Here is a 23,736-nt window from a genome sequence, read left to right on the forward strand (position 1 = left end):
ACACAGCACACCATGCTGGTTTGGATGTCACCCGGTTCAACAAGATCCGCGTTGCCATCTGGTAGGAGCTCCAGGGGTGACAATGAGAAGTTAGCGACTGGTGCTACCACTATCACTGACAAAAATAATGGAAAAACTAGATTCAAGCTCTGCAACCATTTAATGACCGGAACTTGGAATATTAGGACTCTACTACAATCAGGTCAACTCAAATTACTACAGCACGAACTAAAAAGTTATAAATGGACTGTTATGGGACTTTGTGAAATTCGATGGCCCAAAACAGGAGAGCTAACAACAGATGAAGGACATTTGCTTTTTTACTCTGGATGTGACTGCAGCGGAAAAGAAGGTGTCAGGTTTTTTGATACACAAATCATCACGAAATTCTGTCATGGAATTCAACCCTATCAATAGCAGAATTGCTCTAGTCTGACTGAGAGGAAAACCACTCAATATCACCATCATACGGGTCTATGCCCCAACCACAGATCACGAGGACTCCAAAGTAGAGGAGTTTTATGGTCAACTTAATGCAACAATCACCAGAGCGAATAGAAAAGATCTTTTGATTGTACAGGGCGATTGGAATGCCAAAATTGGAACAGACATCGGCAAGGATTATCTCCCATTTGTCGGACCGTATGGCTATGTGGAGACAAACGAAAGAGGTTTTGAATTGATCAATTTTACCTCACAAAATGAACTTACCATTACTAATGCTCTATTTCCCCATAAACCTTCCAGAAGATGGACATGGACTTCCCCTGATGATAAAACACACAACCAAATTGATTTTATCCTTGTAAGCACAAGATTTAAAAACTCCAACTTCACAATAACCAGATCATTTCTTGGAGCCAACATTGGCAGCGACCACAATATGGTCATCGCAACTGTGAATATGAAAATGAGGGAAAGATTACCTACAAAATCAACTCTTAAAAGATATAATATAGAAAAATTAAAAGATCCCCAAATAAATACACTATATAAATACAAAATAAAACAAATTTTTGACACAAGCTTCAAGAAATATAATAGTATCGAATCTAAAACCCGAGATTACCCGATATTAAAAGAAGAAGTTATTGCAGCAGTTAGCTCCTCAAAAATAGGAAAATCACTGGGAAGTGATGGTGTCACAGTGGAACTGATACGCAAAGGAAGTAACATCATCATAGACACCTTGCTAAATTTATTCCAGGATGTATGGAACACAGAAACTTGGCCTTCTGATTGGCGGACTTCTGTCCTTGTACCTATCCCTAAAAAGGGAAACAGCAATAAATGTAGCAACTATAGAACAATACGCCTTATTAGTCATCCAAGCAAAATCCTGTTAAAAATACTATTGTCAAGAATCGAAAAGAAAATAGAAAGCAGACTATCAGATGAACAAGTAGGTTTCCAGAAGTCCAGAAGTACAATTGACCATATTTTTACAATACACATACTATGCAAAAAATACATTGATCATAACAAAATAATCTGTCACAACTTCTTAGACCTTCAAAAAGCTTTTGACTCAATATGGCACAAGGCATTATGGAAAATTTTAGAACATTATTGTATTGACAACAAAATCATTAGGATTATTAAATCTCTTTATTCCTCATCTGATATGAGAATTGAAATTAAAAATTACAGCAGTGAACCGTTCTGGGCAGAAGGTGGGGGGTGGGGGTAAGACAGGAATGCATCTTGTCCCCTTCTTCTTTTTAATTGTTTTCTGGAATATGTCATAGATGAAGTTTTATGAATATGACACTGGAATAGTAGTTGACGGACTAAGAATAAGTAACTTGCGTTTCGCTGACGATATCGATCTTCTGGCAGAAAGTGAAGAAGAATTGTAAGAGATAACCAGCCGTGTTTTTGGAATATTAAAAAAAAAAAATATGGATTATACATAAAACCTACGAAAAACAAAAACAATGATAACCTCAAAATCAGACATTGAATTCTTAAAGATAGAAATTGGCAATAAACAAGTTGAGAATGTAAAGAAGTTAACTTATCTAGGAAGCATGTTGATTCAAGATGGTCGTTCAAAAACCGACATTAAATACCGAATTGCTAAGGCAATCTTGGCCCTACAGAAGTTAAAACCATTGTGGGGAGCCCTCAAAACCATGGTTGTGAGGGCTGGACTTTATTGAAGGAAGATGAGAGGAGACTCCTGTCTTTCGAAATGAAAACTTACAGAAGACTTTTGAGAATTCCCCATGCCGTTCATGAAACCAATGAAAATGTGTGAAAACTGATTGATTTAATAGATGGGAGAAAAAGGGAAAATATTCTGACAGTCATCAGAAGAAGAAGACAGATGAAATGGTTCTGACACGTGGAGAGGGCTAATGGCATTCCAAAGCAAGCACTAGAAGGAATCATTCCGGGATCAAGGGTTAGGGGCCGACCTCAATTAAAATGGACTGATAACATCAAAAAATGGACAAATTCCTCCCTTTCTCAACTGACATCAAGAACAAGATACAGAGACGACTGGAGGAGGCTAGCAAAGAGTATCACCTACCAGCCATGAATGACCCAACGGTTCATTTAGGACTACGGGAGAAGAAGAAGAAGAAGAACAGCAGCCCTGGCTGTAGTCTTCCCAGTGGCAAAGTATTACTCGGTTTGGGGTTGAAATCACCACATAATTCTCATGGATTTACAGCTCAACATAACTATGAGAACCATCACTGGTACCTCTTCCATGGTTGCCTCTTTTTTCCCACATCACTCCTCCATGCTTAAGAAGAGAAAAAAACTACCATCAAATAAATAATTTCAGAAATAACATCAACCTTCCCATAAATCAAGATTCCTCTTCACCTCCAGGTCACTGGCTCATGAAAATACCAGGTGATGGTCCTCAGGACTGTGGGAAGACTGGAATGAACTTCAAACAAATACCCAGTAACAGATCCAACTATAAAATCTCCAGGATTCAGTCTGTTTTGACACCTCTGGAGCCAGCTAAACAGATTTAGGACCAGACAAGGCCACTATGCCCACTCACTACATCTGTGGAGAATTTCACAGTCATCCTGTTGTGCATATAGTGCTATGCAAACTGTGCATCATATCACTGATGACTGCTCCCCCCCCCCCCCCACACACACACACATACTCTTTCCTTGGTGACCCTAGGAACTTGCACATACTCTCAAATAGCACTATTGATTGGTTAACTGAAATGTCAATCTGTGTATAGTTTTGCTTATTAATTTCTTATATTTAGCTATATACACTAAAGAAATAAATAAAACCTGAAAGTTATGAGAAAATTTTGTGAAGATCATAAATGATAAATATCTTGAAGGTGGCAAAATATTTTGAGGCTACTGAGAAATCATAAAAATGGAGAAAAGAATGGCAAAATAATAGAAGATCATAAGTGTTATATAATAATTATGGAAGAAAGGCTTACTATATAAAACAGCCAAAATAATAACCTGCTAAAAAAAATACTCAGATATTTTGGGTTAAAAAAAAATTTCAGATAATTTCAATGACTAGAGTAATTAATCTGAAAAAAATTTAATGAAAAAACAAATTACAGAAGACAAACATAAAAAATATCCTGGAAGTATAAAATTGGGAGAGCTTAACAATACTTTGAGTAAAAAATAACAAATAAAATGTCATCAAACTTGAAATGTAGAAATATGAACTCATAAAGGATTTCCTTCACAGATGGATGAGCAGCAGTATCAAGCTTGATCTGCAAAAAAAAATAAATGTTATGGAGAATGTACAAGGAGAAATGCGATCAGTACACCTATGAGCAGTACAAGACTCAAGCTAGGAAGGTTACCAGCATAATAAGAAAAGCTAAATCAGATTATGAGAAGACCTTAGCCAATGAGATCAAGGGTAATCTCAAAGAGTTCTGCTATGTGGCAAGTAAAAGGAAGAATGACTTGGGAAGGGTGCTGATGGTATTGAGGTGACAAAATCAGATGTAATAGTCAAGTTACTGAGTGATCACTTTTCAAAAGTCTGTCACCCAAGTGAGGATATCTCTGTACCTGTAGCAATAACTAATGTGAGAATTGAAGTTAAGAAATCAGAGGTATTTAATATATTGCAAAATTTAAATGCAAATACTGCTGTAGGTTTAGATGGAATATCAGCTTGGGTGTTGCATGAATGTGCAAAGGAATTGTCAACCCCTCTTACTTGGATATTTAACTTAAGTTGGAACTTTGGTTTGGTCCCTAGGGAGTGGAAGTTAGGCAAAGTGGTTCCTTTGCATAAAGGTGGTGGCTCTAAAACTGCGGTAGTTAATTACAGAGCAATCACCATCTCAGGAGTAGTAGTAAAAATATTGGAAAAGTTGGTTAAAGACAAAATTCAAGAATGGATGGATCAGGATATAATACTCTATAGAGGCCAACATGGTTTTGTTAAAGGTAGATCCTGCCTTAGCAATCTATTAACTTTTTATAATAGAATGACATCTGAGTTGGACAAAGGAACTGGCTACACAGTGGTAATTCTGGATTTTGTTAAGGCCTTTGACAGGATACCCCATGGAACACTGTTACGCAAATTGGAGCAGGTGGGAATGGATACTAAATTGGTGATATGGATAGGAGAATGGCTCAGGAGAGATACCAGAAGGTGGTGTATGGAGGAGCCGAGTCCAGGATGAGGCATGTGACCAGTGGTGTGTCTCAGGGCTCTGTGCTTGGGCCATTGTTATTTAATTTGTATATAAATGGTATAGGAAATGGCTTAAAGGGAGATATTCAGTTGTTTGCTGATGATGCAAAGTTGGGTAGCACAATAAAAAATCAAGCTGATGTTGAAAGTTTGCAGGATGATTTAAATAAGCTGGTAGAATGGGCAAAAGGTAATGGATGTCAGTTCAATGTGGAAAAGTGTAAGGCTATGCATTTTGGGATTAAAAGATTACCAGCTGTGTACTACATTGATGGAATGGTATTCCAAGAGATTGATGAGGCTAAGGACTTAGGGGTGTTGGTAGATAGGGAGATGAAGTTCAGAGGACACATTGCTAAGGTGTCCCAGATTGCACATAGGATTACTTGGTTGTTGAGGAACACACTGACATCCAGAGATAAAGAGGTTATTATTCCCCTTTATAAAGCATTGATACTTCCACATTTGGATTACTGTGCTCAGGTCTGGTCACCTGGATTCCTTGGAGATGAGGAGGCTGTGGAGCGGGTTCAGAGAAGAGTGACTAAGTTGGTGAGTGATGTAAAAAATGCTCCCTACATTGATAGATTGAGAGCTTGTGGATTGCAGAGGTTGGTGGATAGGCAGAGAAGAGGGGATATGATAGAAACATTTAAATTACTGAAAGGTTTTTATAGGATTGATGCAGGGGAAATGTTTCAACTGTGTGATAGTGATGGAAGAACAAGAGGTCATCCCTGGAAATTAAAGAAGAGTGTGGTTAACAAGGGTGTGAGAACGGTTTTTTGCCTGTAGGGTGGTGAATGAGTGGAATTCATTGCCTGACTTAGTTGTGAGCTCTTCGTCTGTAAATGAATTCAAGAAGAGATATGACAGATATTGTTTTGCTAGTTTGGGTCTCCCGCAGTGAGTCTGCTGACTCCATGGAGATACCCGTAATAATAATAATAATTCCTTTGACTCACTGGATGAACATAAAAAATAATGATAATAATAAAAGGTTTGATGCTTTCTGTTTTACATAATTCAGTAGATTAGATTTAATGCATTCGCACTTGTGTTATGCATTTGTTCTGATTTTGGCTTATGCATTTGTTCTGATTTTGGCTAGTTGGTCTGTTATGTAAGAATCAAAACTTGAGTATTTGAAAGGAAAAATCCTGCCACCTTCACAAGAGGCAGGCTAACTTATCTTCCTTTGAATGTCCTTATAAAAGTAATTCACATTCCAGATAGATTTCAGGGGGAGGGGGGGGGTTGAAATAAATAGGCTTGAAAAAGAAGTTGGAAAAATTGTTTTTTTTTTGTTTTTTTTTTTTAAGTATACTATTGAATTATTGTTATTATTATTATTAAGGGACCTCTAGGGAGTCAGAAACTCATCGAGGGAGTCTGTACTATTCATATCAGCAGTCATAGCTGTTCTTGAATTCATTTATGCTACTGTTGGATTCTGAATAAGGAGAAATTTAAATTATTAATATTCATTACAGAATCCAACTTAATCTACCATACCAAAGGCTATACTTGTAAAAAATTATTTGATATTAATCCCATGATTGTAAATTATTATTCATGTAATTGCCTTGAGTTTATTTATTAAATTTTATTAATTAATCTAAAATATGTGTTAGCAATGATAGGACCTTGTATTGAAATATTATTCTGTTTATTTTGCTTATTCCTAATTTAATATTATGAGGAATTGTATATATAAGTTTAATATGCCTTATGTGAATTATAATATTTTAATTTATTTATTTATCACTACCAGTATGTACAGGTATAATGTTATGCAATATTTCTGTTTTTATTTTATTTTGTTTATTACTATGGAGACAGGCTAGAAATAGCTAGCGCGTGCTTGGATCGTGAGATATGGTATTCAACTGCAGAGAAAGAATTGACATAAGCTAGAGCATGAGAAACAATTTTTTTTTTTGGGGGGGGGGGGGAGAAGGGAGGTATATAAGCTGAGAGCGGAGAAAGCCGGGCTCTTCTCTTTTTTCAGGACCGACCATGCTGGGACACGAGAGCATTGAGTATAGCACAGACAGAGAGGAGAATACTGAGAGGCAGCAAAGTGAATGCAAAGGATATTTGGACCTCAAATAGTCCAATTACAGACCTTTGGTGCTGTAATTGGACTATTTGAGGACCGGGAAAGAATAGGCAACTGGGAATAATTCTAGAAATTAAAGAATTACTACGTGTTCCATTAGTTTCATGGAACTTTAACAGAGAGCTAAATTGGTCGAATAGTGTTAAAGAAGGAATGAGCATTTTCCTTTATCCAAGTACGTCTATACATGTGAAGCGCGACCATTAATAGTTGTGTTATCATTGAGAAGATTTATTCTAAATAGTGTTGCCATAGTGTGCTAAGTAAATATAGTTATAAAGTGTGCCCATAGTGAAATTGATGAGCAAAGGATTTATCCGGTAAGAACTGTCCAATTTTATGTTACTTCAGTGCAGATATATATGTGTAATTTCTCCTGTTATTCCCCACATTAACTATAACATTTTTTGCTGAAATCAGCCAGAGTATGAAAGTGTATACTTTTGAATCCATTGTTGCCACCATTAATGTATTGAGACTTTACTGACTGTGTGATAATAGTAAAATTTGTTACTAAGAGATTTTGTGATATTGAACTCTATTAAAAGTTATTTTAATATTGTAAAAGCTATGAGTCTGATAGCAGAATGCCCATAGACTGAATCTGTAAGATGTTGTGACCAGTTAAGCTAAGACATTTATATTATCTTGTTTTCAGAATTGAGTTTATATGTATAATATATAACCCAGAATTAAATGTTTTGTTTTGATGATTTTAAAATTGTGTTTGCCTGAATCTCCTTTGCTGCACCATTCATGAAATTAGCGGACCTAGCGGGAGCTTCAAACATAAGAGATAAACTCGGTCTACTTAAGAAATAATATTGAAATAAAATTAGTTGATGGTTGGTTTCACTACATTTCATTAGACTAATCTAGATATAGAGTGGTGCAGTCTAAAAATATAAATTTCTCTATATTTAAATTAGTAATCAACCAGCAACTTATTACTTGTTTAAGAACAGAGTTTAAGAACAAAACAAGATGGCGGATCAAAAACAAGGAAGTACGATCCAACACTACTTACACTTACAACATCCACCAGTGAATTAATTGAAGATGTCACAGCATTTGCAATATATTCACAAAATAACACAGCAGCTAGTTTTATTTTGTTTCTTTTCTTCTGTATTTATATTTTAGTTGAATGAAACAAAATTCATGTATTTTGTTATACTTAAAATCTTTCAGATGCCTTTGGTTTCTTATGGAGCCTTTAATCATAAAAAATGAAAATTACAGCTTTGGTTTCTTCAAGAGGCTAATAGAAAATATTAAGCAAACCAAAGATAAACAGTCACCAGATGATAAACTTGCAAATATGGTAAGTTCATTTCTCTTGATATATTTTATTTTACCAGGTATTTGCTCATTGAAATTCCTGTTGTACTGTTTAATTTGTACATAAATTATATAGGAAATAACCTGAAAGGATATATTCAGTTGCTTGTTGTTTATGCAAAATTAGATAGAGTAATAGATAATCAAGGTGATGTGGAGAGCTTGCAGGACAATTTAAATAGGTTGTCAGTATGGGCAAAAGTTAATGGGTATCAGTTTAATGTCGAACAATGTAAAGTTATGCATTTTGAGATGAATAGATTACAAACTGTGTATCACACAGGAAATAAATGAAGCTAGAGATTTGGGTGTGGTGGTAGACAGAGTTAAAGTTTAGAGAACATATTTCTAAGGTAGCCCATAAGATTACTTCGCTATTGAAGAACATCTCTACACTAACATGTAGAGGTAAGTAAGTTGTAATTCCTCTTTATAAGTCCTTGTTATGTCACATCTAGATTACTATGCTCAGGTCTGACTCCTGGGTTTTTTGGGGATGAGTAAGTGGTGGAGAAGATTCAGAGGTAAGCGACCAAGAGGGTGGGCGGTGTGTGGATTGCAGAAGTTGATTGATAGGAGAAAAGAGGGGATATGATGGAAACATTTAAGGGAAAATGTTTCAACACTTGGCTAGAGAGGTCAGAACAAGAGGTCATTTCTGGAAGTTGAATAAAGGTGTAGTTAATAGTGGTGTGAGGACTAGATTTTTTACTTGGAGAGTTGTGAATGGGTTGCCAGAGTCTGTTGTGAGTGCTTTGTCTGTTAATGGGTTTAAAGAGAGGTACAATAGATTGTGTGGATAGTTTGGGCCTCCTATGATGAGTCTTTTGGACTCTGTGGAGGTGCCCATACAATAATAATATCATGTGCTATCCAACTCTAGACCTGGAGATTCAAAAAGCCATTCTCTGGTAAGTCCTCCATGTCTAGTGTGCCCTACAAGACATGCATAGAGTATCTTGAAAACAGTCCAAGAGAATCAAAAACTTTCTGACACTGTACATCTTTAACAGATACAATTGTAGAAGTGTAAATTTTGGTACGATGTAGTGTTCCTGAAGTAGTTATACAAGTCTTGGTTTTCAGCATAATAGGCATTTTTCTCAGGATGGTTATGAGTGGTCCTCCAGCACCTCACAACTTTTACATCGATAACAACTAGCTCATCTGCTCTCTTTAGTACAAGGTCAGGCTTCTGTAATCCAATGTTACTCCTAGAATGGAGTTCTACTGCTCTTATTCAACCTTTGTTCTTCAAACTGTTCTTTATAACCCTCACTATTGCATTGTGTCTTCTGACATGTACTCCATGTTTGCAATAATAACATTGAGCAACATGAGCCAAAACATCTCTACTCTGGCAGCTTGCAATGCAGTTCTTGTCAACACTTCTTTCCCAAGTTGGCAGAGCATTGATTCTTGTCCTAATTAAATCTATATATTCAAAACCAGGCAGGTAGCAAGTCCCTTGATCTATTGATGCTGAGAGGGAATGTATTTAGATTCTTGTAATGCAGCTCCATCAACTGACGAGTGAAACATTAAAGCCCATATCCTTTGTTCAGCTGATGCATTCATAATTGGTGTCCGTCCATCAAGCACTCATCCAGAGGTACATCAATAATCAGCCTTAATACACTAAGTCCTAGAGGTAGCAAGACATACTTCTGAAGGTGGAAAGAGTAAAGTTCTATAATCTGAATAGCCGTAATCAGGCACTAACCATCATAATGAAGGAATCCTAAGACCTCCATGGTTTACAGTGGCATGGAAAATTGTTAATGGCTTTTTCAAGTTCTATCTCATGGCTAGTAGCTTGAAAAAGTTCCAAGTTTGGTCTCTATAGCAGGGTTTCAGCACCAGCTGAAAAATGAATGAAAAAAAATAGAAAGAAAATCCATAGCCATGGTATACATTAGCATACCATGTTATGCTTATGTACTAAAGGCTTACAACCTTTCATGGGTTTAAGTCTTGTTCCAGCAAAAAAATAAATAAATAATAAAGTTTGTTAAGCTCTGAGAGATGCTCAGTTGGAATAGATTTTGATGAATCTGTTGTAAACAAATTGCTCTCGTTTAACCCTGTTAATTGAAATATCATTTTGTCTGTAATTTTTGTCAATATTTTCTAACACTATTCTGCTATTGCTTATTTCATTTATTTAAAGTAATTAAACTTAGATATAAATAATATCCTTATCTTCAGTTTTCATGTTACCTTTATTATCTCTGTTTTTTTTTTTTTTTTTTAATACTCTTTCCATGATTTCTAAGCTTTCTCAAATAACCTCCATAGAAATTTTGAAATGTTTGTTACATATTTTCTGCAGTAGTTGTTTAGGAAAACAGGTAGTAGACATATTTCATTTTTATAATGACTGGCATATGTACAAAAAAAAAAAAAAAGAATTAATTTAACTCTAGTATATTTCACTATATATATATATAGAAATACATACATACATATGTATATACTTTTCAAAAAGCTTTTCAGATGAACTACATTTTACTTCTATGAGGAAAAATTTTCATGATTACAGACAAATGTGAACATACATTTATTGTCAGAATATTATTAGTTGCCTCCGTAGCACAATTGGAAGAACAGCAGAACATTGCGCCCTTCGATTGGAAAAGACCTGGGTTCAATTCTTGTCATTATGAGAGAAATCCTTATAGGACTTTTTCAGTTGAAAGTGAGTTAGCTGATCTCATACGGAAGTAACAGGATTTTTTTCTCCTGAAAACTCGGGTTTTTCATCCCACGCACAGACAAATCAGCCTTCATAACACACTAACAAAAAAAAACACTGTTTTCTTGGCAATGATGGACAGTAGATGGCTTTGATGATAGTAGTGTGGTAGTTGGAGAATTAAATAGTAGTGGAGAGGGTGAGATTAGTGAAGTAGAGTAGAGTGTCCTCCCACGATGAGTCCTTGGACTCCATGAAGGTGTCACGTAATAATAATATTAACACAAAAAAGTTTTATAAATTTCATACAAATTAAATTGCAATATGTTTTTGGCAAAAGTTACAAAGTTCCTAAGGACATAGTTAAGGAATTAATGTACAGTGCTTACAGAAAACTATGTGGAGAGACATTTCACTATGGAATATTTCCACCTCAAACTTCAATGCAGCTCTCACATCAGACCATGCTTAACACCTAGTGATTCAAGAGTTCTTGAGGCACACTGGCCCACTCCTCTTCAGAGCAATGTTAAGGCCTTGTTTATTTTCTGGAGTGGAATTTCGAGGCAGTGTGTCTCTCTATTGTATCCCAAACATGTTCATTGAGGTTGAGATCTGGGGAATGTGCTGATTACTCGATTTGATTAATATCCTCAGTCTCCAAAAGTATTTGTACTGCACTTGTACAATGTGGTGTAGCATTGTCATCCATAAAAATGAATTCTTTGTCTACTGCACCACTGAACAGTCGGGAACATGCTGGTTACTCGATTTGATTGATATCCTCAGTCTCCAGAAGTATTTGCACTGTTCGTGTACAATGTGGTGTAGCATTGTCATCCATAAAAATTAATTCTTTGCCTACTGCACCACTGAACAGTCAATCACGACATTAAAGAACTTTGTTGCAATATCGTTCACCAGTTGTAGTCCTTTTTCTAGCACTTGTAGTTCAGTGCATCCGTTAAGCATAATGCCTCCTCCTCCACATCCCATTACTGCTGTATCTATCCCTTTCAACAACATTTTTGTGATAGTAAGCAGTACCACTTTCATGACAGATAAAGTGTCATCTAGAATTGGAGAAAAGACTAAAACAACTCTCATCTGTAAAGAGTGCATTAGCCCATTGGTGTCTTGTCCAATTTTTATGGATACAACACCACTGAAAATGTACTCTATGATGAGCTGTGAATAAAGTGATGCACACTACCTGCAGGCCTTTGGGCTGGAACACATTCATTAGTTGGAATGCTGCCCAGAGCCTAGATACAATGCTATGTGAGATTCCAAACTTTCTGGCAATACCAATAATACTTCCCCACGTGAAATCGTCTTGGTGATATCTTTGAAATATTACATGACATCCAAGTTTACAACTTTATTCACAGAAAGAGTTTCCTTCAAACACAATTTGCTTAGCACAGCCCCTTTTGCCTTTTATACTGTTCAGCACTATCCCATGATCCCTTTGCATGTGATTTGAAAATTTCAATGTGTACTCACTTTCTACTCAAAATCATCAGTTATACAAATTGCCACAAGCTGATTCATTTGAATCTGTAGTTGTAATATTCAAATTTAGTCCACATGTTTGGCCTAGTGGTTATGCACTTCACAACCATATGCTTGGGAAAGGAGTGTCCTAGGTTTGATTCCCATTGCCGAAGTGAGGGGCTTAGGGATCTTTCTCAGACATAGCCAAGTTAGCCGGTCTTAGGCGTGGACAGCAGGGTTTTTCTCCCCAGTTTATCTGGGGTTTTTCCTCCTGCAAGCGGGCAAACCGGCTCCATGAACACACAAGCTACAGCCACAGGACATACCGGGGGGGGGCATAGGGCTAGCCACCTTATCCTCGGGACGGGTATGACTTAGAAGGGCTCAAATTAGCCCTGTAACAGGCCAGTAGGCCTATTACGTAGATGGGAGAAGGAGAAGAATATTCAAATATAGTGTTCATCCTTAGGTTTTGGACACCAGTGTGTGTGTATTTATAAAATTAATTTAACTGACTAGAATTCGAGAAAGTATAACAAAAACCTTTAATAAATCACAACTAGTTTCATTGGTGCTCCGACTTCTTCAGGTGAGAAAGAAAAAACATAAGACATAAAAATAACAAGGTAAAAAACATGGACTTTCCAACTTAATAAAAAGAAGTAGAATAGTAACAGTCATATTTGAATAGGTGACTGCGTGCTACAGTTGGCATCAGTTGAATGTGTGTGACAGCTAATTTTGCACCAGTACTGGATTACTGCGCTATGGGAATCAGGCAAATTGTAACTTAGATTGTTGTTCAGGTGTGAAGGGTCCAGAACTATTTCTTTTGATTCGATAATTCTTCTTTCAAATTCATCCTTGCATATATATAAATTAGTAGTGCATTCCCAATCAACTTGGTGTGGCCGTTCTTCAAGATTAGAGTTTGCCAAGAAGAGGACATGACTGGAAAGGGTGCTTGCTCGTGTTCTACTGTAAGAGATGTCACGTCTATGTTCCTCAAGACGAAGTGAAACAGATTTATCTGTCTGGCCAAAATAAGATCGACCACAGTCACACAAAACTTTATAAACACCAGGAAAATGCAGTTGATTGTGTTTTGGTTTTGGTCGATTCAGAAAAGAAAGAAGTTTTGGCAGAGTAGTATAGTCGGTCTTTATGTTGAATTTCATAAAGAAATTCAACATAAAAACAACAAAAAAAATGACGAATATCCATTATTTAAGTAGGTGTTAAGTCAGGAAATCATTATTTAAGTCAGGAAGTTAAGCTCTGTTTGAAGGTCTTCTTCTGTGGAAGTGAGACATCTTGCTTGATGGGCAAGGGTGGAGATGATGCCCAGTTTCTGAGAAGGGAAGTGATGAGACAAGCCATGTAAATATCTATCAGTGTGGGTGGTTTTTCGAAAAATTGAAAATTTAAGGCAGTCAGATAATCTGCTGATCTTTAGATCCAAGAAGGAGAGAATGCCATTAATCTCTAGTTCTGATGTGAATTTAATGTTCTGATGTTGATTATTTAAATGGTTTAGGAAGTTTTGCAGTTCCTCTAAACTATGTCCACAGATAAGGAAGACGTCATCAATGTAGCATAACCACAGTTTAGGTTTTAAAGTAGCTGAAGAAATAGCTTTCTCTTCAAAATCTTCTAGAAAAATGTTAACTAAGACTGGGGATAGAGGGCTGCCCATAGCTAACCCGCTAGTTTGTTTGTATATTTTATCTTCATATCAGAAATAGCCAGAATTGATGCAGTGAGTTAGAAGAGCAAACATTTTTTTAGAAACCTTGTCCTTAAGAAGAGTCAGAACTTCATCTGTGGGTACATTCGTAAACAGAGACACGATGTCAAAACTCGCCATTTTGTCAGAGTCTATAAGATTCAAATTTTTTATTTTTGAAATGAAATCTTCAGAGTTTTTGATGAAGGAGGAGGAATTGCCAACTAAATGTTTTAAAGAAGCTGCAAGATATTTAGACAGATTGTATGTAGGTGAGTCAATACCTTCCACAATAGGTCTTAAAGGAGTGTCAGCCTTATGGATCTTAGGTAAGCCGCACAACCGAGGAATGAGGGGATGGAGAGAGCAGAGAGATAGTCTTGTGTGTCTAGGAAGTTCAGAAGTTGATTTCAGAAGATCATTTGTACGGTTATGAAGTTCTCTTGTGGGATCACTTTCTAGAATAGAATACGTATTAGAACTTAATAAGTTGTTAATCTTTGAACGGTAGTCAGCTTTGTCTAAGATTACAGTTGCATTCCCTTTATCAGCAGGTAAGATAATAATGTCATTGTTGTTACGAAGTTGGTATATTGCTTTCCTTTCCATCGGAAATAGATTATCTGTATTTTGTTTATGGTAAAGATGGCATCGATCCTAAGTAGATTCGCAGTTTGTTTTGGTAATTGCGCAGCTGCCTTTTCAACTTTTGTAAGAAACAGTTCTTTAGGAATGGTGGTCGGAGAAGGAACGAAGTTAAGGCCCTTTGAGAGCACACACTAAGTTCTGCAGGAGAGAGTGTGTGAGAGGATTTGTTAATCACAACATTTTTTAAATTTTGTGAATTGATATGGGGTTGGCAAGTTTGCTCCTGTTTTAGTTGGTTGAATTTTCTGATAAGAATTAATTTGTTGGAGAGTTGCAATCTAGAAGCACGGAGAGAGCTCATGTTTTTAATATCAATCCAGGACCTGTTATCTAAAGATGAACTTAAGTTATTTTCAAAAGAATCTCTTTTGCAGAACAAAAAAGCTAATGTGGACTTGGTATCTGCGATTCTTTCATATAATAAATCAAGTTTAGCCCTGCGATAGATATTATGAGCACATTTAGTGTGAATCGATTCTTTGAAATCTAAAAACTTTGGGATGACAGAGTGAAATTTGCATCTTTTCAGAAAAACTACCTATTAATAAAAAGTCCATTTTTACCAGAGTTTTTTCATAATCCTTGATAAGATGTACATTAACCTCGTCAGAAGGTAGATAAATATAATTGAAATTAGGATTTACTCGGGATGTATACATTTATAAAATTCATTTAACTGACTAGAACCCAAGAAAGTATAACAAAAAACTTTAATAAATCATGACTAGTTTCATTTTTTTATTAAGCTGGGAAGTCCATGTTTTTTTTACCTTGTTATTTTTATAAGTCTTATGTTTTTTCTTTCTCACCTGAAGAAGTCGGAGCACTGATGAAACTAGTCGTGATTTATTAAAGTTTTTTTTTATACTTTCTCGGGTTCCAGTCAGTTAAATTAATTTTATAAATGTATACATCCCGAGTAAATCCTAATCTCAATTATATATATATATGTGGATGAGATAGATCTCATCCACATCTTATCTCATCCTGAGATATTTATTTAATAAGTTTAAAACACCTTATGGTAACTTGTTCTGGTAAAATACTTATAAGCTCTGTATTACTAAAATCTTGGTATTTCTAGCCTGGCTCCCACTGATGAGACCTCAATAAAGGTCGAAACCGGTCTGGATAGTGGCCCCTTGCCTTTAATACATAGCATCATACATCTCCTCAAGGAGATGGGCTGTGCATTAAGGGTAAATATTAAGAATAGTGATCAGAGCTTATTCTACCTTTACCATGAGTTGCCTTGACTTGCACTACTTTGAGGGCAGGTAGATTTGCAATACGTGCAGGCGCAAACTTGACTTGTTTGTCTGTTTGCTTACTTGGGAAATGGAGTAAAACCAGGTTTAAAATAGCTTGACCAAGCTATTTTAAACCTGGTTTTACTCCATTTCCCAAGTAAGCAAACAGACAAACAAGTCAAGTTTGCACCTGCAAGTGTTGCAAGTCTAGCTGATCCTGCACATAGTGCAAGATCATGGCAACTCATGGTAAAAGTAGAATAAGCTCTGATCACTAATCTTAATATTTACCCTTAATGCAAAGCACATCTCCTGGAGGAGATGTATGATGCTTTGTATTAAAAGCAAGGGGCCACTACCCAGACCGGTTTCGACCTTTATTGAGGTCTCACCAGTGGGAGCCGGGCTAGAAATACCAAGAGTTTAGTAATACAGAGCTTATAAGTATTTTACAAGAACAAGTTACCATAAGGTGTTTTAACCTTATTAAATAAAAACTCAGGAGGAGATATAAATGTAGAAAGTATTTTACCTTGGGTATAATAAATGTTAAAGATACCAAGCTATTTTAAACCTGATTTTACATTTATATCTCCTTTCTACATTTATATATCCTCCTGAGATTTTTATTTAATAAGGTTAAAACACCTTATGGTAACTTGTTCTGGTAAAATACTTTTAAGCTCAGTTATTACCAAGTAAAAGTAGATGATGAGACCTCAATAAAGGTCGAAACCGGTCTGGGTAGTGGCCCCTTGCCTTTAATACAAAGCATCCTACATCTCCTCCAGGAGATGTGTTTTGCATTAAGGGTAAATATTAAGATTAGTGATCAGAGCTTATTCTACTTTTACCATGAGTTGCCTTGGTCTTGCACTATGTGCAGGATCAGCTAGACTTGCAACACTTGCAGGCGCAAACTTGACTTGTTTGTCTGTTTTTGCTTACTTGGGAAATGGAGTAAAACCCGGTTTAAAATAGCTTGGTATCTTTAACATTTATTATACCCAAGATAAAATACTTTCTATATATATATATATATATATATATATATATATATATATATATATATATATATATATACATATACACACGTATATATTATGAACAGTTAATCAGAATTGCTTCCCAAAACTTGAAACCGGCATACAGTCAAAGTGGTTATGATTCAGAAAACAATAAAATTTCACAAAGTTGCAAGAAGCAGATGATCAAATTTAAATCTACTCAAGTAAAAAATCTAGTTTGATTCCAAAGAAATTCGTGTCTTGTGTTAATGAATGTAAGCAATGGCAGACTTTTCAGATTCTAAGAATATGATGTAGTCCTGATGTTCTTGGATTCTAAGATCTTGATGTTCTTGGATCTTGACAGAACAACAATCTGTCCAATATAAAGGAGTTGAAATTAGCAGAGTCACTTGATATAGATGCCAAGGAAATAGAGTGAGAGAGAGGGGAGTAGTTATCTTTGGTGGATGGTAGAAAATAAAGAAAGCATTTCTGAGCTGTTTTGAAGGCATATAAGATTATACTTGCTGTTTGTTCTGATGTTCCTTTAAGTTAGAGTATGAAAACTCTTTTTACACCAGATTGTAGTCTGGTTGAAAGATAATATTTTTCTAATTTTCTGGTTGGTGGTTCATTGTATATAGAGATCAAAAAAGAAGCATTGAATAGAGTCGGATGGAAGTCAATGGTTGAGGCCTTGTGCTCTGCAGGGAGCGAAGAGGATAGGTAAGGGGTTCATTGTATTCATTAGTAGTTAAGGTGATTTCTCTTTCATTTAATTCTTCCAAAAGAAGGAAATCAGGATTCAGGATAATAGATTCTGTAAGCTCTGTGTATAAGAGTTTTGATAATACCTGTTTTCTGTTATGGATGATGGTGTGAAGACAGATGGATGTATCTGCCAGTGAAGGAAGGTTTTCTATAAATAGAAAATTGAATACTACCTGTAAAAGTACAGATTATTAAAGTATACAGAAAGGCAAGATTTGGGCGCATGGAGTTTATTTCATCTAGAAATTGGGCGAAACTGCAAAGATATATGATCCATAAATAGAAGCCAGGTACAAGGTTAAGGGAAAATTCTTTATTTAATTTCTAGAATTTCATTATCATTAGCTGGACAGGCTCATTTCAAATGCAAGCTTTTATTGATTCAGAAGTTTGAATTATTAGAATGAAGAAGCTGTTGGACCAGGTATATTCATGGGATGCTTTTTTCACTAATGAAAAGTTGCTGATTTATCATGTTCATTCTCTATATATTTATGGTTTTCTCATGATTCATAGGGATGATTATCCCTGATCCTATAGTTGGGTATTGGCTCTCCCACTTTTCTGTCTTCTAAATATCTTTCTAGTCTTCTTCAAAACTAGCCACACTGGTTCTTATATTAAAAACAGAATTGATGTAAAATTAGTGCTTGCTGGACAATGGTTTCTTTTGATGTAGTTTTCCTATTCACATATATACCACTTCAAGAAGCTAATTCTTACAAACTAATTTCTCTCAGGACATTATTAATGTATTTAAAATCACCATGAATGCTATTTTACATGACAGAATAAGTTCTATAAGCAGATCGAAAGGAAAACTATTGGCAGTTTTATCTCACAAACTTTGGTGATTATTTTTATGGAACATCTGGAAAGTTAATTCTTAGTACCATTTTCCCTCAACCTCCTATCTGGCTTTAATCTGTGGATATCTTTGTAGTTTGGTCCCTCTCACAGATAGAATTAATACAATTTCTGGATAAAATAAACTTGATATACTTCCATATGAAGTTTACTATTGAATGCAAATCCAACAACTTCCTTTTTCTGTATACTTTAAATAATAATTCTGCAGAAAATATTCAGTTTTCTGTTTACAGAAACCTTCCTTCACTTGCACATCCACCCATCACAGAACACAGGTATTCTTATACACAAAGCTCATACAATCTGTTCTTCTGATTCTCTTCTATTTGAAGAATTGAATAAAATAAGACGCACCTTGACTACTAATGGATATAATAAAATCAACAACCAGAAAACTATCTATATATATCATCCCTCAACCAGACTACAATCTGATTTTAAAAAAAGTTTCCAATATCCTAACTTAAAGGAATGTTGGAAGAACGCACAGGATCTATATACCACTTTCAAACCAGCTCAGAAATTGTTTTCTTTTTCTACCATCGACCAAATATAAATTACTACATCTCATCTTTCTTGGTGTCTGTCAAATGCCTGTCTTCATGTCAACTTTGTTGTTTGGACAACTGGATTGTTCTGCTAAGATTAGAATCTAAGAATATTAGGACTACATCAAATTCTTAGAATCTGAAAAGTCTGCCTTTGCTTACCATGTCATTAACACAAGACAGAGTTCTTTGAAATCAAACCAAGGTTCTCCACTTCACTAGATTTAAATTTGCTCACCTGTTTTCTTGAAATGTGTGAAGCATGATATTGTTCACATCTTAATCATTCTGATTGCATACTACTATCAAAGTTTTGAAAGTAATTGCAGTTAAAGTTGTTCATAATTTTTTTCTAATAATTAATGTTATATAACTGTTTGTCTGAATTACAAAAATTATCTATTGTTTTCCCTTCTAACTCTAATAATACATTTCTCAATAATCTAGGTAATCTTAGCCAAGACTGAGACATGAGCAAGTAAGCACTTGCTATGTAACTCTTGTCTGTGCATGTTTTCAATGCTGTTGACCAATCTTCTCTTCTCTTCCTGATGATGTCCTAGTAAATTAAGATAAAATATAATGGAGTTAAATATATTTTTCTGTACACATGTCAGCCATTATAAAAATATATTATTATGGGCGTCTCTAAGAAGTCCTTAGACTCATGGAGGGAGGCCCTAAACATCATATCCATCACGACTATTTGACATTCACACAGTATCTATCATATTTTGCCTTGAACTCATTCACTGCCATAGTACCCACAACAGACTCAGGTGGCTTATTCCACTCATTCACCACTCTGAAAGTAAAAATCCCAGCTCTAACACCCTTACTAACCACACTCTTGCCCAGCTTCCATGGTGTCTCCTAGTCCTCCCACCACCAGTCCTGTTCTCAAAAACATCCTATGAATTAATCCTATAGAAACCCTTCAGCAATTTTAACTCTCAATCATATCTCCCCTTTTCTGACTATCAACCAGTTTCTGCAACCCACAAATCTTCAACCTGTTTTCATAAGATTCATTCCACAGCCCTGCTATCATCTTGGTCACTCGCCTCTGGATCCTCTCAACCTCCTCCCCATCAAGAAGAAACCTAGGTGACCAAATCTGGACACAGTAGTTGAGATGGGGTCTTATCAAGGCTCGATACAGAGGAACAATAACTTGCTTATCTCTGCTCGTCAAAGCATTCTTCAGCATCCACGTGATTTGATGAGCTGATTTAGCCACTTTTGCAATGTGTCCCCTAAACTTCAACTCCCTATCCACCAACACTCCCAAGTCCCTGGCCTCATCAATCTCCTGGAGTACAGTTCTACCAATGTGATATATTGCTGCTAATCTTTTCACCCCAAAATGCATAACCTTACATTTTGCCACATTAAATTAACATCCATTCTCCTTAGCCCAGACCTCCAATCTATCCAAATTATCCTGCAAAATTTTGACATCTTCTGCATTCACTATTGCCCTACACAACTTAGCATCATCAGTAAACAAATGAACCGTTCCTCTCAGATCCTTCCCTATATCGTTAATGAACAAATTAAACAGCAGTGGTCCATGAACAGAACCCTGTGGCACACCACTAGCCACAGACCATCTTTTGGACTCTACGCCTGAGTAAACTACTCTCTGGTATCTCTCCATCAACCACCCTCCTATCCACCTCACCAACCCTATATCCATCCCCATATGCTGCAGTTTACTGATTAGAATTCCATGTGAAATCCTGTCAAAGGCCTTAGCAAGGTCCAGCAGTATCACTGTAAACCCATTACCCTTATCCAGTTCAGCCGTCACTGTGTTATAAAACCTGAGCAAGTTACTGAGGCATGATCTACCCTTCACAAAACCATGCTGTTCCCCATACAGTATCTTATTTTCATCAATTCATTCCTGTATTTTTTCCCCTTGACTACTTTCTCCAAGACCTTGACAACAACAACTCCTGATATGCTGATTGGTCAGTAATTTGCAACAGTAGTCTTGGATCCTCCTTTATGCAGTGAAACTATTTTCCCCTCTTTCCACCCCTTCGGGACTCTAAACCAGACTTGAGATTCAGATTAAACAAAAAAGACCAGGTAAAGGTTCCTCACATCACTGACGGGAATCGAACCAGGGGTCTTTCCAACAAAGGGCTTCATCTATACCGACTGAGCTAAGGAGGCACCTTAATATCTTATATATTGTTACCAAAGTCTTCTATAAATGAAATTTGTCTAGCTACGCACACACACACAGCTTGTCTTTATTAAATTTTTCTGCATATTCTTTGATGGTACACACTGATTTACATATCAGGAACTTTTCACAATGATTTAGCTAGAATAAGTGGAGGAGGCAAGGGATCTTGGGGGTGATGACTGATAGAAACTTGAAGTTTAGGGAACATACAGATAAGGTGTTAAAGATAACTCAGAAGATTTCTTCAATACTGAGAAGGATGCTGACCAGCAAAGACAGAAGAGTTATAGTTCCATTCTATAAAGCACTGATCAGACCACATCTAGATTATTGTGCTCAGATTTTGTTTGCCAGGATTTGAACAGGATAAATTAACCTTGGAGAAGATGCAAAGGTGGATAACAAAAATTATATCAGGACTGTATAATGTTAGCTATGAGGATAAACTGAGGACATGTGGACTGGAGAGTTTGGTAAATAGAACAGGGAGAGGTGATATGCTTGAGACATTTAAACTGTTGAGATATGGTTACAGGGTTGACACTGGAGTTCTTTCTTATGGTAGAAAAAGAGAAATGAGAAAAAGACAAGGGGTCATCCCTGAAAATTATGAATGGAGGTGGTGAGTGAGAAAGCAAGGAGTAGCTTTATTCTATGGAGGGTAGTTGGACTGTGGAATGCATTGCCTGGCAGGGTGATAAGAGCTGGAACAGTGAATGAGTTTAAGGAACAGTATGATAGACTTTGTGTTGTTTAAAATTGTTTTGTGGCTGTGCGCTTCGTAACTATATGCCTGGAGAAGGAGTGTCCCAGGTTTGATTCCTGTCAGTGATGTGAGGAGCTCAAGTATCTTCCTCATCCATAGCCAAGTTAGTCGGTCTTGGGCATGGACAGAAGAGTTTTTCTCCCCAGTTTATCTGGGATTTTTCATCCTGCAAAGCAGGCAAACAAGCCTTGATAACTCAACACCACTACGGATATAGGATACACTGGGGCATAGGGCTGACCACCTTATCCTGTGAACGGTTGAGGTCCAATGATTAATAAACCCTCAGCACCATAAGGGTAAAAGAGAGAAAAGGAAGATGAGATGAGATGAGAAAATTGTTTTGTGTGCTTTGTATTGTTTACAATCCCCCCCGTAATGAGTCTTATGATTATCCAAAGACCAGTTACCACCATTGAGGTCCAGAATAATTATTATTTTTATTAACATCAGACCTCCATGGAGTCAAAAGACTGATTATAAGAGGTATACACTGTTACACACACAAGTCATTAAAAACCATGCTTTAAATCATTCAAAGATAGAATGTATCTGCATTCACCACAATGAAGCAATGTATTCCACTCACCAACCGCTCCATGTAAATAACCTACTCCTTATCACCCCCCACTCATATATATGTTCCAGGGATACTTCCTTGTTCTGCCCCTTCTCCCATTCTTTGAAAACTTTCAGTAGTAACCATTTACCAACTTAAATGTCTCAATCATATACCCTCTCTTCCTCCTATTCATAACACTTTGCAAACTGCATTACCCAAAGACCAGTTACCACCTTAGTCAGTCTTCTCTGGACTCTTTCCAATATATCCTCATTACCATGCAAAACCAGATGACCAAATCTGCACACAATATGAGGCCTGATCAAGGACTTATTCAATGGAACCATAACCTCTTCATTTCTGCATGTTTAGGTCCTCTGCATCATTTCCATAATCTGATATGATGACTTCACAACTTGTCCAATGTGACCTTTAAACTGCAGATCCTTGTCCTCCTCCACCACTCCAAGGTCACTTGTCTCCTAACTTCCTTTAAATTTCTTTGCCAAGTGTATACTTTACATCCCATTGTTGCCTACCAAATTTCTGAACCTTACACTTGACAACATTGACCTGACAGTTCCCCACACTTGCTCACTCATACAATCTATTCACAGCATAGCATACTATGAGGCAACAACATCTTCTTGATTCCTCATCACTCTACTCAGTTTTGCATCATATTCAAACAGCTGTATAATATCAGTTAAACCACTCCCAACATCATTGATATACAAGTTAAATAATAATGGTCCCAAAACAGGCCCCTGCAACGTGCCACTAGTTACTTTCCTCTTCCAGAATACTGTCCCCCATACAAACTTGCTGATACCTGTCTGAGAACCAATTGCCTATCCAACTCTAATCTATCATTCAATCTAATCTGCTCCAGTTTAGTTACAAACTTATGGTGATCTAATCTATCAAAAGCCTTGCAAAATCTAAGCATATCATTGCATGTGTATCTTCCTTTAACAAATCCATGCTAGCAAGCACAAGAATACTGCTGTTTACAACCAACTTTGTATCCTAGCTCTCACCAATCACTCCAATACC

General features: G+C 36.4%; 1 protein-coding gene across 1 annotated transcript in view; it reads left to right on the top strand.

The window, feature by feature from the left end:
- LOC150105771 (sister chromatid cohesion protein PDS5 homolog B-like) overlaps positions 1-23,736 on the top strand; it is a 699,562-nt gene that overhangs the window by 644,740 nt on the left and 31,086 nt on the right. Inside the window, exon 24 of the mRNA XM_090394553.1 lies at positions 7,988-8,120. Coding sequence (XP_090250679.1) covers positions 7,988-8,120 — 133 coding nt within the window. The remainder of the gene's footprint in view (positions 1-7,987; positions 8,121-23,736) is intronic.

This window comes from Typopeltis vanoorti, chromosome 6, assembly GCF_054136105.1.
Source record: "Typopeltis vanoorti isolate ZY-2024b chromosome 6, IOZ_Tvanoo_1.0, whole genome shotgun sequence".
In the NCBI taxonomy this organism is placed as follows: domain Eukaryota; kingdom Metazoa; phylum Arthropoda; class Arachnida; order Uropygi; family Thelyphonidae; genus Typopeltis; species Typopeltis vanoorti.